This window comes from Hemiscyllium ocellatum, chromosome 6 (assembly GCF_020745735.1).
Source record: "Hemiscyllium ocellatum isolate sHemOce1 chromosome 6, sHemOce1.pat.X.cur, whole genome shotgun sequence".
Lineage (NCBI taxonomy): Eukaryota > Metazoa > Chordata > Chondrichthyes > Orectolobiformes > Hemiscylliidae > Hemiscyllium > Hemiscyllium ocellatum.
This window is the reverse complement of record NC_083406.1, coordinates 98,410,358-98,435,189: the sequence shown is the minus strand read 5'-3', so window position 1 is coordinate 98,435,189 and position 24,832 is coordinate 98,410,358. Positions and strand designations below refer to the sequence as shown.

Below are 24,832 nucleotides of genomic sequence, written 5' to 3'. Positions count from 1 at the left end.
TTGTTAACCAAATCAAATGTCGTCCAAGGTTCCCACCTACCTCAGCCTTGAACCCCATCTATTACCTTCTATCCCATTTACCATCATGCCCTATCTGAGCACATGAGACCCACCTCCTCCTCCCACTAAGCTGTTTACTGTCTAACTTCCCTGCCAAATCCCAGTGCTGGCTGAGATTGTAAATAGTTTCAGAACTGCCCTCATCTAGAAATTCACCTTTGACCCCTTTGTCTTTGCCTAACTACAATCACATTTCTAACCTCTCTTTCTTCTCCAAAGTCCTTGAGTGTATTTTCTCCTTCCAAATCCATACCCAGCTTTCATGAAATTTGATGTTTGAACCTTACTCCCAATTCCAAGTCCTTCCTGGTCACTGTCTCTAGTTCAAACGGAATGTGTGCTAACTCAGGCTCCTCAATGGGGACCTCAATGGAGCTTTCAAATCTTTTTATCACAAAGGCTGCCTGCTTCCACATTCATAATGTTGTTCGGAAATAACCTATCCATGTCTTTGCAAACTCCAGAATCAACTTTGCCAGTGGATCCCCCAGCCTCTAGCTTCCAGTCACTTCAGTTTATCCAAAACTCTGCAGTTCTTTCATAGAGCGAGTTCCCTAAAAGAGGTGTTGCTTTTAAGGTGAGACATTAAATTCTCGTGGAGGCAAGAGCACTCCTGATGTGAGAAAAATCCTTTTCATAAACCAATGGGTAGGGTCTGGAATGCACTGCTTGGAAGTGCGATGGAGGCAGAATCAATGGAAACATGGAAGAGGACATTAGATGATTATATAAATAGAAACAACGTTCAAAGAGATTGGGAAAAGGGAGGGAATGGCATTAAGTCATGATGTTCAATGGACAGCCAGTGTACAGTACGGACCGAATGGCCTCCTGCGCCGTAATGATTTTGCGAGTCTGCTTAATAAGGTTATTATTGATTATTATCGATATGAGTTTAATATTTGTAACTGAAGAACAGTTTGAAGGCTGGAGGTCCCGTTTCCTTCCCCACAGTCAGAATGTTCCCCATTTGGACAGCCTCCACTCCCTGGTGCCGTTCACTGCAGAACGGAAGAGCTCACCAAAGGCACCACCCACCCTGACAGTCCCGCTTTAAACAAAAAAAACCTGTCCCTCTCTGAAAGAACTGAAACTCTGGGAAACTGCTCCGCTACAACAGAACAACGGGAACAGGAGCAGCGAGATCGGAATAGAAGCGGATTATACAACAGGGTGAGAAAGTGCGAGTGAGTCCCGGACTGTCACAGAGACACACAAACACATACACACACAGACTGTCACAGAGAGACGCACAGACGGTCACAGACAGAGAGAGAGAGACAGAGACTGTCACAAAGAGACAGAGAGAGATCATCAGAGACAGAGAGAACGAAACCCAGTCACAGACAATCAGACAGAGACAGAGACGCAGACTGTTACAGACACACACACAGAGGAGACTGTTAGATATATATATAGAGAGAGAGAGAGAGAGAAAACCAGACTGTCAGGCACCGAGACAGAGTGAGAGAGAAAGAAACTAGAGTGAGACCCGGACTGTCAGACACACACGCACACCCACACAGTCAGACACACACATACACACACCCAGACTATCAGACACACGCACACATGCACACACACACAGATCCAGACTGTCAGACACACACATCCACGATACACACACACACAGCCTGTCTCCCTCTCTCTCTCACACACACACAGTCAGACACACACATACACACACCCACACAGTCAGACACACACATACACACATCCAGACTATCAGACACACGTACACACACACAGATCTAGACTGTCAGAGCCGGAGTGACACTAAGTCTCCGATTGTCAGGCAGAGAGGGGGGCATACCAAGTACTGTTCCAGTGGCAACATGAACTGTGGATAATACTGTAAATAACGCCCGTGGTCATTTTTCTAGTTGATTTGATCGGCACCATGTTTAACGCGAATGCTGATTTTATTTTTTATTCTTGAATGATTTGTGAATGATTGGCAATAGTTTAATAGCTGTGAGTTCTATTCAGCTTGATTTAGTTTTGCTGATTTATAGAAGTTATTTTGCTAAGTTAAACTGGATTTGATAAAGTGAAGGGTTTTTGCTCGGTTGTGATTTCCTTGTAGGGTGTTGTTCGCGTCGGAGGAGACCACTGTAAGGACCATGCAGTTCTGAGTATGAGAAGGGACATGAGGAGCGAGCAGAGGCTGAGTTTCCTCCCCAGTGATCGGCATGAGTCGGATTCTCTCGGGTTTCACCCACGTGCTGCTGCTGGCCTTCTCGGGATATGGTGAGTGGAACAGCAGTGCAACAGTTCCGGGACACCAGTGGACATAGGAGTAGAAATTAGATCATTCAGCCCATTGAGTCTGCTCTGCCAGTCAATCATGGCTGATAAGTTTCTCAACCCCACACTCCTGCCTTCTCCCCATAATCTATGATCCCTTGATTCTCAGGTCTCAGCCTGTGGCAATGAATTTCTTGGAATCACACTCTCTGGCTGAAAAGTTTCTCCTTATCTCTGCTCATAAAGGTCTCCTCTTTGCTCTAAGGGAATGGGATTTTGGAGTGGACACACTCTCTCAGCACAGCCAACAACATAGAAAGGAATCAAAAGCAAATTAAAGCAAGGTTACCTTTTGAAAGCAGCAATTTGAAATTGCCATTGCACTGCACTGGAACAGGTAGTATGGTATGAGCTGTGAGTTTGTTACATTCCTTCATATGAAGTGGGTGTCACTGACTGAGTCAGCACTTATCGTCCATCCCGTGAGAAGTGCTAGTGAGGTTCCGTCTTAAACCACTGCAGTCCATTTGTCCAGTTTAGGGCAGCAAGTGCAAAATGCCTGTGCTTATGGCCATAAGATCCTACGGTGGAATAGGAGATAGCACTGCAGATGTTGGAGAAGTCAGAATCCCAATTGCAGAACAATCTTCAGTTGGTAGCCCCTCCCTGCCTCTGGGAGTGAGAAGTTGGTGAGTTTGATCACAAGAGACTATCAAAGCGTTTTGGTGTGAGGGATTTCTGAACTATCCACAGTGTGAGCTTGTCACTGAGTTGTTAGATGGAGGTCCTGCCTTGTCCTTTGTAGCTGACATGAAAGATCCATTGACACTCTTTCAGGAAGAGAGGGATGTTATGTTCTTTTTATCTGTATTCCTCAATCAACATTACACGCTCAAAAAAAACCTCAAGTCATTTCTACATTGGAGTTTGAAGGACTTTTGTGCAAAAAATTGGCTTCTGCAAGTCCTACATGTAACAGTGGCTACATCTCATTAGTATTTCATTAGTGATAAAGCCAGGGCCATTTTAATGTCATGAGTAGCGCTATATAGGTGCAAGGTATGTTTTCTTTTATGTTATATCTTTTGAATGAGTAATAACTAGAACACAATGTTCTGTGATTCCAGCAAATACCTTATTATGGACAACCTATAATATATAAAATGCAGTGTGAATAATGAAATTCTGATATGTTTTCGTCATCTCTTCGTTCTCAACAAAGTGCTCTTCGCTGTTTGTTTAAGTGCAATTAAGATGTTAGACAACAGGTTAATCTCATGCAGAACAGAAATTGCTGGCAAAACTCAGCAGGTCTGGGAGTATTCTGAACCGAAGAAGGGTCACTGGACTTGAAATGTAAACTCTGTTTTCTCTCCACAGCTGCTGCCAGACCTGCTGAATTTTGGCAGCAATTTCTGCTTCTGTTTCTGGTTTCCAGCATCTGCAGTTTCTTTCTTGTCTTATTTTAGGCTAATCTCATGGACTGACAAATGTCTTCAAATTCAGAATAAAAGTAATTCCAGAATTACAACACCCCCAATATAAGGTCATCAGAAACACTGAAGTGTTGTATGCATACTGCAGTTTAACCACCTTATTGTTTTATGTATTTATAAATAAAATACATCAATTATTAAATATTTAAAAATATTGTTCATGTCTGGTTAAACAGAAAACTGAAAGGGATTTTAATAGGAGATGGACATTTTTAGAACTCTTGGACATTAAATGAGGAAAACCTACAAACAGCTGAATAGAAAAATAATTGCATGGGTTTTTAAAATAGAGCAATGATCAATTGCTGATTTCAAAAGGTTTTTGATAATGTCCCACATTGAAGATTACCACATAAAATTAAAGAACACGGGATTGGGGATAGTGTACTATAGTTGGCAGACAGAAACAAAAGAGTAGGAATAAATGGGACTTTTACCAAGTGACTAGCTGGATATTGCAAGGATCAGTCCTTGCTATTCACAATTTATTTTCAGGATGCCAGCTATTCACAATATACGCTAACAACTTAGATGTGGAAACTAAATGTAATATCTCCAATTTGGCAGGCAACATATAGGCAGGTGGGAGGATGAATAGTGAGGAAGGTGCAGAGATGATTTTGTGTGATTTAGACAAGCTGAGAGAGTGGACAAATGTGTTGCAGGTGAAGTGGGTAAATGTGAGGTCATCCAGTTTGGTAGAAAAATAAACAGGAAGGCAGATTATTATCAGAAATAGCAACAGATTGGAAAAGGGGGAGTCGCAATGAGACCTGGGTGTCCTTGTGCACAGCCAATGAAAGTAAGCATACAGGTGCAGTAGGCAATGAAGAAGGCAAATGGTGTGTTGAGTTTTATTAAGCGAGAGTATGACTATGTAACAGGGGTGTCTTGCTGCAACTGTACAGGGCCTTGATGCAATCACACCTAGAATATTGTTCTGGTCTCCTTATCTGAGGAAGGATGTTTTGGTTATGGAGGGAAGTGAAGCAAAAGTTTACCAGACTAATTCCTGAAATGACAGGATGGATGTATGAAGAGTCTGGATCAATTTCAATTAATATTCACTGGCGTTTAGAAGAATGAGGGGGGAATCTCATTGAAACTCATTAAGTTCTAATGGGACTAGTCAAGGTAAATGTAGCAAGGCTGTTGCCTGTGACCGGGGAGTCCAGAACCAGAGGTCAAAGTTTAAGAATACAGGGTAGCCATTTAGGACTGAGATGACGAGAAATTTCTTCACCCAGTTAGTGGTGAGCTTATGGAGTTTTTTTGCCCAGAAAACAATTCATGCCAAAACATTGAATGTTTTCAAGAAGTTAGATATAGTTTTAGGGCTAAAGGGATCAAAAGGTATATCAGATATCTTACATTTTTGTTGCAGTTTTGGAAATCAGGACCTCAATTACTAAACTTCAGTCAAGTATAAGCCAACGATCCCCTGTTTCTTTCTTTGCCCAACTTTCTCTTCTCTCCTTTCACAGCCTCACCTGTTGAGTCATTGTTCATTCAGCTGGGATACAAACTCCCTTACCCTTAATGCATTAAATCTTCACCTCCATTTTGTCACCCTGTCCCTACCCTCCATTTCACTGACTTTCTATCCTCACTGAACTTCGCATGTATGTAATTACCTTCACCCACAACCTCACCCATTCCTGTTAGCTCCATTTTCAATCAATGCCTTCTCTCTCCCTTTTTGACCCCTGTCTCACTAGCCACTCATTAAGTTCACTTACCTCAGTTGCAAGCTTATTGTATAATTGACCCATATTCTCACATATATTTTGTGAAATAAACCTCAATATAATTTCCTCTCTTTTATTGCAGCTGTTTTTGCTGAATTTAAATATCGACTTTCAAAGCAACCTTGGCACGTGGCTCTAAGTAACCAGACTGTTCAAGTTGACTTCAAAGAACTGGGTAATGCAAGCGTACAGAACTTAACTGTGTCTCTCATCGACGTTAACAGAAACCGAACTGTCACCACAAAAGTGATCGCTGGAAACCGGTCCCAGAGTTCTGTGGAATTTGAGTGTTTTCATTTCAATTATGCTGGCAACTTTGAGTTCAGAGTCACGGATTTTACAAGCAACAGCACAACCCAGTGGGCAACTGAGTCATTTCGTGTTAAATGGCCAGACTTTTACATTGAGCTGGCAAGAAAAACAGACTCGCAGAGCAACTTCCGGATACATGTATTTACTCACGAATATTTATGCCCACGGAAAGTGAATATACTGACACTAATCCTAGAAGTTACGAGGATTGATTTAAATGAACCTGGAGTTTATAATGTCGACAAAGTGTTAAAGAAAACGATAAATAAAGAAATTGTACTGTCTAATTCTCAGTGGGTGATATTTGATTGTACTGATTTCAGCCAAGATGCACTCATAATGATTTCCCTGCGATCTCCCAGTACCAATTCAGTGATCTCATCAAAAGGCCCACTAGTATTTACCCAAATTATTGGGTATAAACTACTTGTCGATCATTTGAGAACAGCTACATGTGAATCATCTGCAGAGGTTGGTATAGTGACACCACCTTGCACCCACTTACCAGGCAAGATTTCTGTGTATAAAAATCGGAGAGGGGCTTCGTTTGGAAGAGATAGTTTTGTAGCTGAGAAGTGGCTGCGTCCTAGGGATAACAAAACCGAATTTGATTGCTCTGTGTTTGACGCTGGGAAAAATAACTATTGCTTCGAGTACGTTAGCATTCTGAATCACAGCCACACTTCCACTAAAGCTGTAAATTGTGTTACCCTTCAGAAATACACAGGTTTGTATTATTTAACATTATTCTGTATTTCCCTTTCTGTTCATTTGGTTAAACAACTTTGGAGTTGCTAGAATAGGGGAATATATTGCATAGTGATATTAAATAATCTGTGCAAACTTGGTAGATAATGCAATGAATAACATTACATTTAATTTATCAATGCCATTGAACATTTTGTAGAAGCACCATATAACATTGTCCTACATTGGTTTGATAATTAGCCCTTGACGAATCAAAAACAAGTGTAAAACGTTAAGGTGGATCTATGTATCTTAACTGAAAATTACCATGTTGATGTAATTAACTCAAAATTAATATTTGAAATACTGTCCTGAAATACTTTGTTTTCTCAAAAATAGCCAAAATTTGTTATGTTGGTCTTGATTGGTTTACAGGCCCCCAAATAGTAACCACAATATAGGAAGAGTATGCAAGAAGAAATATTGGGTGCTTATGATAAAAGGGAGGTAATAATCCTGAATAATTTTAGTCTGTATAAACTGGGAAAGTCAGATTGTCAATAGGAACCTCAGTGAGGAGCTTCTTAGATCAGTACATTCTGGAACTGACCATAGAGCTATTCTAGGCCTATAATTGTGTAATGTGAAAGGATTAATTAATTATTGAACTCAGAGTAAAGACACTTCTAGGTAGCGGTCATAACATCTTACATTCAATTTACAAGGGAGAAAAGTGAGGCTAAGATTAGTATTTAGATTTAAATAAGGGCAGCAATGTGGATTAGAAAGCTGAGTTAGTTGAAGTAAGCTCAGGTATTAAAAGAGGAGATAGAGACACTTTAAGGGGTGTTTAAGAATGCCCATGACAAACACATGCCTCGGAGGTGGGGTTCCTATCATCTGTGATTAACTAAAGCAATTACGGAAACAGTCAAACTTAAGGAAGAATGCACATAATTACACAAAGTTGAGTGGCAGATCAAGCGACTGGTTATAATATAAAGGAATGTAAAGAATTGTTACTCAAAACAAGTAAATTGGAACTTGAGAGGAAGCTAACTAGAAATGTAAAAGCTGGTAGCAAGAGTTACTATAGATCTCTGAAAATGGAGAGTAACCAAAGTGAGTGTTGGCCCTCTAGAGAGTGAGAATGGAGAGCTGATGGTAGGTAATAAAGAAATGACAGATGTAATGATTAACTATTTTTCTTCCGTCCTAACTATAGGGGAAACAAAAGTCATCCCTGTAATACCCATAATTCAAAGGGTGATGAAAGAGAATATTTTGGTGTGATTATAATCGTGAGCGAAGTAATGTTGAGCAAACTGATGGAGCTGTAGTTTAACAGATCTCCGGGTCCAATGGACTTTGTCTTTGGGTCTTAAAGAGGTGGCTAATGAGATAATAGATGTGGTGGTATTAAATTTCCAAAGTCCGTTTGATTCTGGAAAAATTCCATGAGACAACAAGTAGCAAATATAGCTTCTCTGCTCAAGAAAGGAAGGAGGCAGAAAACAGGAAACTATAAACCAGTTAGTCTAATGTCTGTTGTGGGGAAGGTTTTAGAATTGATGGTGAAGGAGGGGGTTATAACTGGGCACTTGGGGGGGAAAAAACCCCAGGTAACTGGGAAGACTCAGCATGGTTCTGTAAAAGGGAAACTTTGTTTACGCAATTAACTGTATGTCTTTGAAGAAGTAGTGTATATTATAGACAAAGGGAAATACATCGATGTACTGCACTTGGATTTCCAGAAGATATTTGACAAGGTGCCACATAAAAAGTTATTGTGCAACGTGGAACTGCTGTTAATAATATACCAGCAGGGATAGAAGATTGGCTGCTGGCAGCAAAAAGAGTGTATCATAAATGAATCTTTTTCAGATTCGCAGTATGTGATGAGTAGGTAGAGCTAGGCCCTCAACATTTTACAATTTTTCTCAATGATTTCGATGAGGGGTACAAAGGCATGGTGGCTAAATTTGCAGATGACTCAAAGACAGGTAGGAGAGTATAACAAGGGTGCAGACCAATATCGATAGATTAAGTGAAATGGCAAAAAATGGTCAGATTGAGTGTAATGCTGGAAAATAAAGTTCATCTTACTAGGAAGAATGAAAAAGCAGCAGATATTATAATGGAGACTAACTGAAGAATTTCAAGGTGCAGATGGAACTAGGTGTCCTAGTGCATGTGCCAAGAAGTTAGTATACAGATACAGCAAGGGATCAAGATGTTACACTTCAGTTATCCAGGGCATTGGTGAGACCACTTCTCTCAAACTGTGTGCAGTTTTGATCTCCTTCTCTAAGGAAAGATGTAACTGCATCAGAGGCATTTCAGTGGAACTTTATGAGATCGATATCTGGAATGAGTGAGTGTTTTATGAAGAAAGATTGGACAGACTGGGCTTGTTGTTACTGGAGATTAGAAGAGTGTGAGAGGTGATTTGATTGAAGCTTATAAACCCCTTAATGGGCTTGTGAAAAAGATATTTTCTCTTGTGGTTGAGTCCGCAACAAAGGGACACTGTTTTAATCTTAGAGTCATTTTTTTTAAACCGAGATGACAGGAATTTTGTTTTGGATTAGAGTGGTGCTGGAAAAGCACATCAGTTCAGGCAGCATCCGAGGCGCAGGAAAATCGACGTTTCGGGCAAAAGCCCTTCATCAGGAATACAGGCAGAATGTCTGGAGGGTGGAGAGATAAATGAGAGGAGGGTAGGGATGAAGGTGATAGGTCAGGGAGGAGGGTGGGGGAAGGTAGCAAAGAGCACAGTGGGTGAGTGAGGGTGGGATGAAGGTGATAGGTCAGAGAGGAGGGTAGATTTGATAGGTGGAAAGGAAGATAGGCAAGTAGGACAGTCATGGGAATTTTGTTTTGTCTCAGGGAGTTGTGTGACTTTGGAATTCTCTACTGCAAAGGTAGTGGAGGCAGGATTGTTGAATATTTTTAAGGAAGAGGTAAAAGGATTCTTGTGGCAAAGGAATCAAAGGTCATTGAGAGTAGCTGGGAATATGGAATTTGGAAGACATGTAGATCAGCTTTGATCTTGAAGGGCCAAATGACCTACATTTCCCCTCAGGTTGCTCGTAAACAGAAGGGACTCTCCACAATCACTTAAATGTGATTCAGCAAGCAAAATATAAGTTGTGGAATAATATTAAGATTAAGGTAGAAACTCAAATATCAGACCACAAATTTTAAAGTTTTCGAACAAACGTCAACAGTTTTAAATACTGTTCACAGGAAATGGGATTCCAAACTTCTAAATTAGTTTTTCAAGACAAGAGAATTTGTTCATAAATGATTACTAATTAGTGCACTATTATAAACTCATTTCTTCCTGATTTAACATGGCTTAACTTTTTCAGTGCTAATTACAGCTTCAATAGTGTATTACTAGCTTAAATGTATGACAAGTTAATGTTAAAATGATTCCATTGACGAAGGCTGCAAAAACACACCTTGTAGAAATGTCGGGTGTCTCTGATAGTAACTTTAGAATTTGTGTTTTGCTGTACACAAACACATATTAATGTACATATGCTTTAACAACAGGCAATTCACATATTGAATCATGCAACTATAATCTACTTTCTGTTCGTAATTCACAAATTGCAGTTAAGGGAACTTTCTGAACCTTAAATTTTCAAGGGACAAAGAGAAGTATTGATCACGTTTGAGAGAATAAATAGTTACAATTCTTTTTGTTGACTTTCTTTTTGTCCCAACGGCTCTAATTCTTACTGCAGTTTTAGGAATTCTGTGTCTCAGTGCTAATCTATGTGAGCTAACACGGTGATTGTTTGTGGATTAGTTAACATCACAACAAAGCAGGTCCTGAAATCCCCTAAAATCTACACACACGCAGCTCTTAACAGGTGACATTTCTTTGAGTACTATTTTAGCAGAGGCAAGCAATACAGTAGCAGGCAATAAAAATGTATTGCAAAACATGCACCTGTGAGTATTTCTAGCCTACACTGTAGCTGCTTTGTTCCGTCCTTTCACAAGTGATGTTATGTTAATAAATTTAATATAGTTACTATTTATTTTGTTACAGTGATCCAATATAAGTAAATTATGATAATGCAATTAATGTTTGTAATAGTTTGTAATAATTCATACAAAAGTTCTAAAAAACACAGATGTATCAGTTCCCAGCACTTCTTCCCCTTTGAGACACTCCTTATCTCTTTTGCCAGTCTTCTCTGTATCTGACCTAATAGCTCATAGTGTGCTTCAATATTATATTTATTTTATGCTCCTGTGACATGTCTTAAATTCACATCATTTCATTGGAAGCATGGCATAAGTATTGAGGCAGTGTGAGCACATTTAACATCTTGGATTTCTTTGTTGTTGGTGACTATAAAAAATGGTCTACCAATTTAAAGATTCATTTTTTATTCTTTCTTAGGATGTGAGCATTGCTAGCTAGGATATCATCTTTTCCTGCTCCTTGGATGCTGCCTGACCTGCTGTGCCTTTCCAGCACCACTCTAATCTAGACTCTATTGCTCATCTCTAGTTGTCCTTGAGAAGGTGGTGCGGAGCTGCCTCCTTGAATTGCTACAGTCCATTTGGTGGATTAAGCCCCAAGATGCTATTAGGGATGGAGTTCCAGTTTTTTTACCCAGAAGCAGTGAAGGACTGATGATACAGTCACAATGGTGTTAGTGCACAAAAAAGGGTCATTGGCCATCCTGTTGTATCAGCTCTCCAAATGAATGTCATGATTTAGTGCTGTTCTCTTGCCTTTTTTGCACGTCCCTGAACATTATTTATCTTTGCATAATCATCCAATGCCCTCCAGAATACTTCGGTTGAACCTGCCTCCACCACACAATAAATTGCAGACCCAAATCACTTGTTGAATGAAAGGTATTTTTGCTCACATCATATTTTCTTTTACAGATGGAACAGTTTCTATCTATTCTATCTAACCCTCTCATGATTGTGAAAACTTCTATCAAATCTCCTCTTAGCCTCCCTCAGTCCCAACCTTTCCAATCTATCCTCAAAACTGAAGCTTCTTTTCCCTGGAAGCCTACTTGTAAATCTCTTCTGCAATTTGTCCAATGTGGTCAGATCCTTCCTATATCATGGCACCTAGAACTGTATACTGTACTCCAGCTGAGGTCATTAACAAGTCTCTTACATAATTTCAGCATAAATGACTTGCTCTTGTACACTAAGTCCCAGATACTGTACGCTTTATTAATTGACCTCTTCATCTGACTTGTCACTTTTATAATGTGTGCAAATATTGACCCTAAATCTGTTCCAATGCCTCCTTTATAATTGTACCCCTTATTTTATGTTATCTGACAATAATTGTCTGACTAAAATGTATCACCTCATGCTTCTTTACCTTGAACTTCATCCGCCACCTATTTGCCCACTCTACTAACTCATCTATGTTCTTTTGAAGTTCCACTCTATCTTCCTCACAGTTTACAATGTTTACAGGTTGTGTTCACGTCTTTTGATCTGCAGCTTTGAACTTGTCCACTGCACACCAAGACCTATATCATCAGGAAAAGCAAATGTTGCAATCTTGACCTATGGGAAACTCTCCACTACAAGCCTTCCTCCAATCCAAAAATGTTAATTGACCATTACTTTCTGTTTCCTATTAATCAGCCAATTTTGTATCCATGTTGCTAATGTCCTTTTTATTCCAAAAGTAATACATTTTCTAACAGGTTTGTTGTGTGGCACTATTGAAAGCTTTCTGAAAATCCCTGTTCACCATATCATCAGCACTACAATCATTCAGCATGATGTTTTCTCTTCAAAAAGCTCCAGCAAGTTAGTTAAGCATGATTTCCCCTTGACAGTGATGTTGATTCTTTCTGTCCAACCCTGTTTTCATGTGAATACTAATTGTATCTAAATTAATTTTTTAGAAGCTTTTCAATCATTGAAGTGAGAATAGTTCCAAGATATCACTTAAGTTTGAAAAGCAACCCTCCACCACCACCCTCAGTCTTCTACCTTCAAGTCAGTTCTGTATCCAAATAGTTAGTTCTCCCTGAGTGATGTGCCACAAGGATTGATGCTGTGCCCCCTGTTTTTTGCCATTTACATAAATGATTTGGATGTGAACATAGGAGGTATAGTTAGTAAGTTTGCAGATGATACCAAAATTGGTGGAAAGCAAAGAAGGCTACCTCAGAGTACAACGGGATCGTGATCAGATGGGCCAATAGGCTGAGGAGTGGTGGATGGAGTTCAATTTAGATAAATGTGAGGTGGTGCATTTTGGAAAGGTATATCAGGGCAGGGTAAAAAATGAGGTCCAGAAATCAGGGCAGGACCTATATGATTAATGGGAAGCGTTGCTGAACAAAGAGACCTTGGAGCGCAGGTTAATAGTTCCTTGAAAATGAAGCCTCAGACAGATAGGGTAGTGAAGAAGGCATTTGGTATGCTTTTCTTTATTGGTCAGAGCATTGAGAATAGGAGTTGGGAGGTTACTTTGTGGCTGTACAAGACATTTGTTAGGCCCCTTTTAGAATATTGTGTGCAATTCCTGCTATAGGATGTTGTGAAACTTGAAAGGGTTCAGAAAAGCTTAACAAGGGTGTTGCCAGGGTTGGAGGGTTTGAGCCATAGGGAGAGTCTTGAGCTTTGGGGAGAGGCTGAATTGGCTGGGGCTGTTTTCTACAGTGTCGGAGGCTGAGGGGTGACCTTATAGAGGTTTATAAAATCATGAGGGACATGGATATGTAAATAGACAATGTCTTTTCCCTGCTTGGGGGGAGTCCAGAACTCGAGGGCATAGGTTTTGGGCGAGAGGGGAAAAATTTATAAGGGACCTAAGGGGTATCTTTTTCACACAAAGGGTGTTGCGTGTATGGAATGAGCTGCCATTTAAAAGGCATCTGGATGGGTACATGAATAGGAAGGGTATAGAGGGATGTGGGTCAAGTGCTGGCAGATGGGACTAGATTAATCTAGGATATCTGGTCAGCATGGACGAGTTGGACTGAAGGTCTGTTTCTGTGCTGTACATCTCTATGACTACGACTATTTATAATTCGAAGTGTGTAGCTTGAAGGGAAGCTTGCAGATGCTGGCATTGCCATGTAACTGATGCCCTCATTCTTCTCAATGTAAAATTTCATAGATTTGGAAAGTGCTGTCTGAGAAGTCTTGGTAAGTTACTGCAGTACATCTTGTAGATGAAATACTGTCATTATTACATATTGGTGATGAATGGAGTGAATGTTGAAGGTGCTGGATGTGGTGCCAATTAAGCAGGCTCTTTTGTCCTGGATGGTGTCAACTTCTTGAGCGCTGTTGGAGCTACACTCATCCAGGCAAATGGAAAGTCTTCTGCTATATTTCTGACTTGTGCCTAATAGTTAGTGGACAGGGGTTGGAGAGACAGGATGTGAGTTAGTCACTGAACAATTTCCAGCCTTTTGACTTGGTCTTGTGACCACATTGTTTACATAGCTGGACAAGTTTAGTTTCTGGTCAGTGGTAACTCCCAGGATGTTGATAGTGGAGGCCACAGTGATGGCAATGCCATTGAATGTGAAGGGGCGATGGTCAGAATCTCTCTTGCTGGAGATGGTCATTGCCTGTCACATGGCACAAATGTTACTTGCCACTTGTCAGTCCAAACCTGGATATTGTCACGTCTTGCCACACATAAACACCTCAGTATCTGAGGAGTCATGAAAGGTGCTGACTATTGTGCAGTCATCAGTGACATCCTCACTTCTGACCTTATGTTGGAGGGAAGATCATTGACGAGACAGTTGAAGATGGTTGGACCAAGGACACAACCCTGAGGAACTCCTGCAGGGATGACTGGGATGATTAACCTCCATCTTTCTTTGTGCTGTGTATCACTCCAATCAGTGGAGTGTTTTTCCCGATTTCCTTTAACTCTAGTTTTCCTAGGCTTCATTTTGTACTTCCAACCAATCAATGAATGAACGAGCAAGTTGAAGTTTTCACTTCTTACCATCTGAATGACCCAGTTTATTTGGTCACCAACAAGCTGTACCTACCACTGATGATTCAGGATCTCAGCAGAGCTATCAGGGCACAACAAGGAACAGAGTTGTGACACTTTCCAAGAATGGGGAAGGGGAAATAGGTCACGGCAGGCAGCTCTTTTATCCCTCTGAACAGCCACCTTAAATGTAGTACCAGGCTGAGGTTAGGCGACAGGATACAGAAACCTAGGATAGAGGTACCAGGATATAACCAAATTGGATACAGGTTCCTCAGGTACAGGTGCCCACGTTATAGAAATCCAGTGGCCATACTACTGGATTTGTGAGGAATTAGAGTAACAGGAGAGTGCTGAATCATAATAAAATGTTTGTGTGCAGATCAATCACTAATAAATCACAAAAAAAATTGAACTTGTTATTACACAGTGCAGTATGATTACATTGTAATTACTTTCACATAACATGAATTCAGAACCGTATCTTAACTTTGTGGCCATTCACACAGATCACAGTACTTCCAGCTTTTTGCACTCATTTATGACTGATATCACTTCAGGACCAGTTCCCATATATAAATGTGGAACTCTTAGATTTTGCTGATTGATCATGTAGCCTATTATTACAACACTCCATGGTTATTTTGGACTATGGTGTCCTTTCAAAAGTTATCCTTTTTGATTATGATTTGCATTATGGAATTTCAAGTACTTCACAGGTACTGCTCTGTATATTTCCAGCAGGTACTGTTTGCTCACAGGTGTCACACCAGAACACAGTCTTTTGCCACTCACTCTCCTCGCATATACTTTGATTGGATTAGATTACTGATAGAATGGAAACAGGCGTTTTGGCCCAACAAGTCCAGTCCGACCCTCCAAAGAGTAACCCACCTAGACCCATTCCCCTACCCTATATTTACCCCTGACTAATGCACCTAACACTATGGGCAATTTAGCATGGCCAATTTAACTGATCTGCACATCGTTGGATTCTGGGAGAAAACCGGAGCACCGTGAGGAAACCCACACAGACGCAGGGGGAATGTGCAAACTCCACACAGTTGCCTGAGGCAGGAATCGAACCTGGCACTGTAAGGCAGCAGTACTAACCACTGAGCTACCGTGCCGCCCATAAGCAGCAGTCACTGCATTAGAAATAAGCACGCTGGCTGATTTTCCATCTCCTTAACCCAAGTCTGAAACTTGCTGCCATTTTTTACTTTGCTTGATATCAATTAACTCAGAACAAACCAGTGTTCAGAGATTGAACTATTACCTTCTGCACAAGGTGCATTTACCCATTGAGCTTTTGGGGGAAAAGGAGGGGCTACATGAAAGGTTGTTGTAAATCCTATGAATGGAATTAAACATAAAGTAACCACAAGACATAATTTTTCAGGTAGTAATCATTTTTTTCATGTTTATAGAAAGAGGGAGTGTTTGGCTGTCTTGGAGTCCATGTAGTGTCACGTGTGGTGACGGAGTACGTGAGAGATACCGACAATGTGTTGCGTCCTTCTTGGGGACGGTTGCTTGTAATGGGGAGAAGAAAGAAGTCTCCTATTGTTCACTTGTGGATTGTGCTGGTAAGTAAATACATCAAATGTAAATTTTCCAGTTTTCAAAGAAAACATGTAAGGTTGTCAGACACTTATCTTCACTAACTATCAATTCTAATGAAGTGTCAGTGGACCCGAAATATTAACTTTGATTTTCCTTCACAGAAGCTGCCAGACGTATTGAGATTTTCAAGCAATTTATGCTCTCATCACTTCCTGTTCTTGTTTACATACATACATTGTATTTATCTGATGGTAGATGTGACAGACGAGCAGGGCTTTGCTCAATGTTAATGCAATAGGGAACCCAATAGTGACAGGTTAGAGTCATGAAGAATGATGATATTAACACAGCTGCATTATGTTTTACAAGAAGCCAAGATAAGAGCAATTGAGCAAAATGATATTTAAAAAATAAAAGAGAAACGAGGACATGAGATTACTGAAAACAAAAAATGCTGGAGATTGCAGTGGGTCAGGCAGCATCCGTGGAGAGAGAGAGCATTAAGAGTCATCTAGATTCAAAACGTTAACTTGTTGTCTCTCCACAGATGCTGCCTGACCCGCTGTGATCTCCAGCATTTTTTGTTTTCAGTACAGATTCCAGCATCTCCAGTAATTTACACCGACATGAGAGTACACATGGGAATAAATAGTATTGCAGGCAATTGTTTTCAAATCCAATATAAAAGTACACTGGCAATGTTTTAAAACAAGTAACAATATTTGCCCTACATTGCATCTAGAACTATTTGAGCATGGAAAGAATGATTATTATAAATTAATTTCAGTGAATTCAGTGATTTCAAAATTCACGTTAAAGATGAAAAGCTTTTCTGAATAGGAAGTAATATACCTGCTTATATAATTCTCGAGTGTATCACTTAAAACTCTGAATGTACTGTACTTCACATATAGTTGTGTACTTTTAAGTGCAGTGTAATATGTAGGAAAACATTGTCCCTACTGGGTAAGGTACTAGGAGACTCACTGTTTACCAGTATTAAGTTACCATGTTCAGGGAGAAAATTGAAAGAGAAAAAGAACCAATAATTAACAAAAAGAAATAAACCATATGACAAGTAAAATTATAGAACCACAAAGCATTCAGCCTATCCTTTCTGCCACAACTCTTTAAACAAGCTATCCAATTAGTTCCACTCCCCTGCTGTTTCTCTATGACAATATGATTTTTCAAGCATGTATAAAATTGATTTTTGAAAGCGAATAATAAATTTGCTTGTATTATTCTTTCAGCCAGCACACTCCAAATTGTAACTGTTCAACAATTAGGAGATGTGACATCCTCACCTTACCCCATGTGACTCCATACCCCCCCCCCCCCCCCCCCAATATGGTTGACTTTTAATTGCCCTCTAAAATGGCCCTATCAAATCATTCAGATCAAGGGGAGATTGAGGAATGGACAATAAAGGACTGACCTAGCCGGTGATGCTCTCATTCCGTGAATAAGTGGGAAGAAACACTGCATTTAAAAAAAAACTCATCTCCCTGAGGTTCTTTGTCTAATAATTTAAACCTATGTATGCTATCTACTGGTCAACCTGCCAGGGAAAACATCTATCCTATTGAATCCTTCACTGGCTTGAACACTTTGATTAAATTTCCTCCAAGCCTTCACTGTTCTGAGGACAATCCCAGTAAGTGTGGATGCTTGGGTAGGGATGGCAAGTGGCTTAGTCATCAGCACTGCTGTCTCACAGCACCAGGGACCTGGGTTGATTCCAACCTCGGGTGACTGTTTGTGTGGAGTTTGCACATTGTTCCCATGTCTGCATGGGTTTGGTCCAGTTTCCTCCCACTGTCCAAAAATGTGCATGTTGGGTGGATTAGCTGTGAGAAATGCAGGAATACAGAATCTGGGTGGGATTTTCTTCAGATGGTTGTTGTGAACTCGATGGGCCTAATGGCCTGCTTCCACACTGTAAAGATTCTGTGCAGTTTTTGACATCACTTGCATCGCAGAAACATGCAATATGCAAATCCAGAGATGTAGAAAGTTTAGCTTAGGTCAGTATTTTAATGTTATTAATTTGGATGGGTGTTGCTGTCTGGACAGCATTTATTGCCCATTCCTAATTGCCCCTGAGAAGGTGATGGTGAGCTGCCTTGAACCACTGCAGTTCATGTGCTGTAGGTTGACCCACAATGTCCTTAGGGAGAGAATTCCATGATTTTGATCTAGTGACAGTGATGGACTGGGGACATATTTGTAGGTCAGGATGGTGAGTGGCTCGGAGGGGGCTTCAATGTGCCTTCAAGGTGTTCCTATGTATCTGCTGCCCTTATCCTTCTAGATGGAAGTGGTTATGAGCTTGCAAGGTGTTTTCTGAGGATCTTTGATGAATTTCTGTTATGCATCTTGTAGATACCATACACCATGTGTCACTGATCATGGATGGTTGTGGCAGTGGATGCTTGTTTAGGTAGTAAGACATGTGAAAAGAAGAAATAGGAAACCAAGTAAGTGTCCACTGGTGCCATTCCAGTATTGGAATCCAATTCCTTGCACTTTGAACATAGTTTTCTCTATTTTAATGTGATAGAGGGGGGTTTGTGACTCAGAAGGTCATAATGCTCCAAGCCCAAAGCTCCAACTTAAAGATCCACCCCTGAATTTAAATCCATGGAAAGACTATTTATGAGGTATTGCAACAAGTTGATGATCAGCATTATAATTCTATGAAATCTCAAAGTGGGCAAAATGCCTGTGGAGACACAAAACAAATAAAGAACAGGAGTGGAGGGTAAGGGGACCAAATTTAGAATCATGTGAAACAATTTTATTGATTTTAATTTCACATGGTCAGCTCATTTGGTAACACATTTAGCTTCTAATTCTAATGAAACTGTTTTGATTCTAATTACCTTATAGGGACTATAACTGAAATAGTTACACTAAATCCTATAACTAGGTTCGTTAACTAGGTTCATGTTTCCCTGAATATTGTGGATGAAGGATAATCTATCAGAGTCGTTCCTAATGGAGTTGAGAGAGAGAAACTGTCTCCTTTGGTGGGACAGTCCAAGACAAGATTATAACCAGGCCATAAAATGGTGATGTCACCACACACTCTTTCACACAAAGGCTGGAGGAAATCTGGGATTCCCTGTCCTGAAAAATTTCAAAACATAGAATTCATAGAAATTGAAAATATTTCATTTGATAAGGGTAATTCATGGTTCTGGAATCAAGGTAATTGGATGGAGTTAGGGTCAGCCATGATCTAACTCAACAGCAGAACAGGCTTGTTGGGAGGGAAGGAAGTCTTGAGTAGGCTACTCTTAATTCAAATTTCCTAAAGTTTGTTTGTTTACTTAAATATTAAATCTCTTTCATTATACAGAACAGAGCGCTGGAACAGTTCACAATGAAGCATATAACACAGGCAATATAGTAACGATCACAGGCATTTCTCTCTGTCTGGTGATAATCATTGCAACCATTGCTATCACTGTACGGACAAAGCTATCACGTAAGACACAAGCCTGCAGCACTGCAGGAAGACAGGGCTCAGGACCTCCACACAGTTTCAGGAAAAACCTTGAAAATGAAAGAAACTTCTGTGACCTGAACCATCAACATGACTTTTTAACTGACAATGTTGCCCCGGTAAAACTCAACGATGGTCTGAATATCCCTTTCACGTACAGGAGGAGCCAGCATTTCCTTCCAAATCAGGACCTGCAGGCTGAAGAAAACCCAGGGCAACAAAGTGCTCAGAAAGTGATCCCTCCGATATTTGGATATCGCTTGGCACATCAACAGTTGAAAGAAATGAAAAAGCAAGGGATAACAGAAGCAACTCAGGTGTACCATGTAACACAGCACCCTCTAGATGACACGGTCACTAATGAAGCAGGAGCCCCAGTTACAGAAGTAGACCAAACTAATGTCACCACTGTCATTGCACCCCATATCGACAAGGAAAGTGATGTTGAAAGTAGCGCAAACAGATTTCGTATTCAATCTCCATTTACAGATCAGAAGTCAATTTATTACAACCAACAAATGGAAAAAGCAAACCATAGGATGGATTATACAATTGCACCTTTTCCAGAACCGTTTGTTGACTACTTCCTGCCATACCAAATGCCACAAGTAAATTGCACGGGACCTAATTGTGAAGCCAGTAATAAAACCCTTCCAGGTAGGCCAAGAAAGTTCAGGCGTTGTGAAACTGAGATAGAAATGTGTGAAAGAGGGAGTGGCAGAAATCCTAATTTTAGGAGAACATCCAGTTTCAATGAATGCAAAACTGCAAAGTCCTACAGAGAAAGAAGTCAGTCCACTTGTACACAGAAGCTTCCATCCCACTCTCACTCCAGAGCTATTTGCAAGACGGCAGCTGGGACTGACAGATCCGCTGGTGACAAAGTTGTAGCTCAGTCCAGATTTAATAATGCTAGCTTAGCAAAACATCATGGCCGGACTTGCAGTGCATTTGCAATGGAGCCATCGAAATACCACAAGAAAAGTAGTCAGCCTGGAGCTCAGACTTGTAAAACTGAGATGGCAAATGATCAGCAAACGACAAGTAGTATTCTTACGAACTCAGAAACCTGTAGAGGCAAGAGAAGATCGAGCATGTCAACAAACCGATATAAATTAACTCCTAAAGTCAGTGATCCCAACTCTGAGAACTGTTCCAATCGGAGGTCTCCACGGAGCAATCCATTACCTCGTCATCAGTACAGACATGATCGGTGTCAGAGTTTCCCTTCTGATCCCAATTTTCTCCTCTATGACAATTCTGGTTTTGAGTTAACTACTTCAGAGCAGCAGATAATTGATTTGCCAGCGCGTTTTAGTTCACACATAAACGAAGATGAAGAAGACACCAGTACTTTAAGTAATGAAAAGCTGGTGATCTGAGAAACTTGAAAAAAGAAACTTTTTAGATCTATGCAAAAAAAAATTGTCTGTGTCTTAATCTAAACCTGTCTCGTAAAAGTGACTTTAATTTGTTAATGGTGAAGAAATAGATTTTATAAGGAGAATTTCCATTTCAAAATGAGAACCACTATCTGACCCACGTGTTGATCTTAGATTTCCCAACTTTGAATTCTAAAGGGGCATTATCTATCTCCATTGTTTTACACAGAAAGGGAGCTAGATTTCAGGGGAAAATGCATTTGGTTAATAGATTTATTTCCACATTGAGTGCAGAGACAATCCATGAAAAATTTGTGCAGAATTTCAAAGCAACTTTACTGAAACCAGTTGAAGGGTGAACTGTTAACCTGTACTTAGTTATGTGTTCTACTGATATTGATGACCCAGCTAAGCGCAGTGGTATTCTACAGTTTCAAAAGAACCTTAATGCACAGGGTATTAGTTGAATTTATGTGCAAAATTGCGCATCAGAGGTCTGTGTGTAAAGGTTTTAAATATGCAATTGTGATTCTATGTGGTGACCTTCATTTAACAATAAATTCTCAGCTGCAAACCTCACAAATAAGTGTATTACTTTTAAAGCTGTAATTTCTATTAATGTTACACATAAAGGTCATGAGATCTCCACAGATGCTGCCAGAACTGCTGAGTTTTTCCAGCATTTTCCATTTGTTTCGGATTCCCAGCATGCACAGTGTTTTGCTTTTACTTTACACAAGAGACATGCTTTGTCAGGGTTTTGTTTTCTGAATCACACACCTAGAAATTAATAATAGAATAAATACAAGCTGGATAGCAAGTTCAATATCATCTTTATGGGGACATATTGCATACAGGTGCAATATTTTCTGAGGGACACTCAAATAATCTATAACACACCAATATTGTAAGATACATTTCAATAATTGAACTCCAACTATAACTTTAAATTTGAAATCTTTTGGTATACTGGCTTTAGTTTTCTTTTTTACATTCTGTCTTATTTTATCATTGGCCGCAGATCCTCTGTTTTCCTGGTACTGGGGCAGTATTATTTGTTTTTGTGACTACATGTGACGTAAAAATGAAAGGGACTTCCACTCAGAGCCTGTTTGGGTTTTTTGTGTAATTACGTTCTTCTCAGTTTATTACATGTTCGTGTAGGTGTCCAATGCCAAATTTCTGGGTAGGATATTCTGACCCCCTTCTTCGCTCCAACATGAAAGCACCATATTTAAAAGGCACCCAGATAGCACTTTACTTCTAGCAATCCAGGACGGATAGAAACATAAACATAGAAAATAGAAGTAGGAGTAGGCCATTTGGCCCTTCAAGCCTGTTCTGCCATTCATTATGATCATCACTGATCATCTGACTTAGTATCATGTTACTGCTTTTGCCCCATACCCTTTGATCCCTTTAGCCCTAAGAACAATATCTCACTCCTCCTTGAAAACATTCCATATTTTGGCCTCAATGAGGCAGAGAATTCTACCAGCCATTCTCTGGGTGAAGACATTTCTCCTCATCTCAATTCTGAATGACCTCCTCTGTATCCTTAAACTGTGACCCCTGGTTGTTGACTTTGTGCTCATCGGAAGCATTCCTCCTGCATTTACCCTGTCTGGTCCTATTAGAATTTTATACTTTTCTATGCGATCTCCACTCCAGTGAACATAATTTTAACCAATCCAGTCTCTGATCATGTGTCAGTTTTGCCATCCCAGGAGTCACTCTTGCAAATCTTTGTTGTACTCCCTTTGTAGCAAGAACACCCTTCCTCAGGAGACCAAAACTACACACAAAACTCCAGGTGTGACCAAGCCAATGCCCTATACAATTACAGCAAGACGTCCCTGCTCTTGTACTTGAATCCTCTTGCTATGAAGGCTAACACACCATTTGTTTTCTCTATCAACTGCTGCACCTGCACGCTTACATTCAGCAACTAGTGTACAAAGATACCAGGTCTTGTTGCACCTCCTCCTTTTCCAATCTATCCCCATTCAAATAATAATCAGCCTTCTTATTTTTGCTACCAAAGTGGATAACCCCACGTTTATTCACATTATACTGCATTTGCCATGCATTTTTCCACACAGCTTGTCCAAATCACACAGAAACATCTCTGCATCCCCTCATGGTTCACCCTCTCACCCAGATAGATGTTCTCTGCAAACGTGTGGATATTACCTTTAATTTCCACATCTAAACCTTGAATATATATTGTGACTAGCTGGGGTCCAAGCAGTGATCCCTGCAGTACCCCATCATGTACTGCCTACCACTCCCATTTATTCCTATTTCTTGTTTCCTGTCTGCCAACCAGTTCGCTACCCATGTCAATACATCACCCCCAATTCCATGTGCTTTAATTTTATATGTTAATATTTGATGTGGGTTCTTTTCGAAAGCCTTCTGAAAGTTCAAGTAAATCACATCCACTGGTTCACATTTGTCAACTCTACTCATTCCATCCTAGAATTCCCAAGCATGATCTTCATTTCCTAAATCCAAGCTGACTCTGTCAGATCCTCTCACTGTTTTCAAAGTGATCTGTTATTAAATCTTGCGTAATAGACTGTGGCATTTTGTCCAGTAACAATGTCAGGCTTAACCAGTCAGTAATTTCTTGTTTTCTCTCTCACTTTTTATTCAAATTGTGGGGTTACATTATCTATGCTTCAATCTTCAACGATGTTCCATAGCTGTTCCATAATTTTGAACGATGATCACCAATGCATTCACAATTTCTAGGGCTATTCCCGTAAATTGTTGGGCCTTGGGGATTTAGTCAGAGTCATGGAGTCATACAGTTTGGAAACAGACCCTTCAGTCCAACAAGTCCATGCTGACCATGTTCCCAAACTAAACTACTCCCACCTGCCTGCGCTTGGCCCATATCCCACCAAATCTTTTCTATTCATGTACTTATCTGAATGTCTATTAAATGTTGTGACTGTACCTGCACCCAACACTTCCTCTGGCAGTTCACACACACAAACCACTCTGTGTAAAAATGTTGCCCCTCAAGTCCTTTTCACCCCTCAACTTAAAAAACATGCCTGCTAATTTTGAATATTGCTCTTTATTCCCATCATTTTCCCTACCCAAAATCCTGACTAGTATTTATTTCCTTCAGTTCCTCCCTCTCACTAGACCCTGTGTTCCCCAACATTATTGTAATGTTTTTTGTGTTGTTTATAAAGACAGTGCCAAAATATGTATTTAATTTGTCTCCCACCTCTTTATTCCCCATTATAACTTCCCCTTTTTCTGATTGTAAGAGGCCTACATTTGCCTTTATTAACCTTTTTCTGTTAACATATCCACAGAATCTTTTACGGTCAGTTTATATGTTCCCAGCCAGCTTCCTCTCATATTTTATTCCCCCACTCTCTCAATTAATTATTTTGTTCTTTTCTGCTGAAGTTTAAATTGCTTCCTTCCTAAAAACTGAATACCTCTAGATGTTCAGTTCCCAACCACAGTCACATTGCAGTCACGTCTCCATAGTCCTAAACATATCAGACCCATTTGTGGATATTTTTGTGACTAATTAATCCACAGCATTGCAGATGTTTCACACATTCAGACATAAGGCCTCAAGGCTTATCTTTTTAACATTCTTAGCATTATTTTGCACCGAGGTCAGGCTTGATTCTTGGCCTTGAATTCTCTGTCTATCCCTTTCTCTTATTTCCAATTCTATCTTTTGTTTCTGCCTTCCCTCCTGTCTCCCTGTATACGTTCCCATCCCCATTCTGTCTTAGTTTTAACTTTTTCAACCCCATCAGTACATACAACCCCACCTCCCATCTCACCCCCCAACAGGACATCAGTTC

At 40.1% G+C, this 24,832-nt stretch overlaps 1 protein-coding gene across 1 annotated transcript; it reads left to right on the top strand.

Moving 5' to 3' along the window:
• Positions 1-1,092: 1,092 nt before the first annotated feature.
• LOC132816830 (thrombospondin type-1 domain-containing protein 1) lies at positions 1,093-21,558 on the top strand. The gene is made up of 5 exons (XM_060826802.1): positions 1,093-1,233; positions 2,147-2,310; positions 5,634-6,590; positions 15,959-16,117; positions 19,459-21,558. Exons 2-5 carry the CDS (start codon positions 2,253-2,255, stop codon positions 20,985-20,987), a joined length of 2,703 nt encoding a protein of 900 aa, XP_060682785.1. The 5' UTR covers positions 1,093-1,233; positions 2,147-2,252; the 3' UTR covers positions 20,988-21,558.
• The last annotated feature ends 3,274 nt before the right edge of the window (positions 21,559-24,832 follow it).

What these genes read in the sequence shown, in the direction of transcription:
- LOC132816830 (XM_060826802.1), top strand. Translation starts at nt 2,253, where the DNA reads ATGAGTCGGATTCTCTCGGGTTTCACCCACGTGCTGCTGCTGGCCTTC. An exon ending in TACCCTTCAGAAATACACAG is followed by an intron (nt 6,591 to 15,958) that starts GTTTGTATTATT and finishes TCATGTTTATAG; the next exon opens with AAAGAGGGAGTGTTTGGCTG. An exon ending in TTCACTTGTGGATTGTGCTG is followed by an intron (nt 16,118 to 19,458) that starts GTAAGTAAATAC and finishes TTCATTATACAG; the next exon opens with AACAGAGCGCTGGAACAGTT.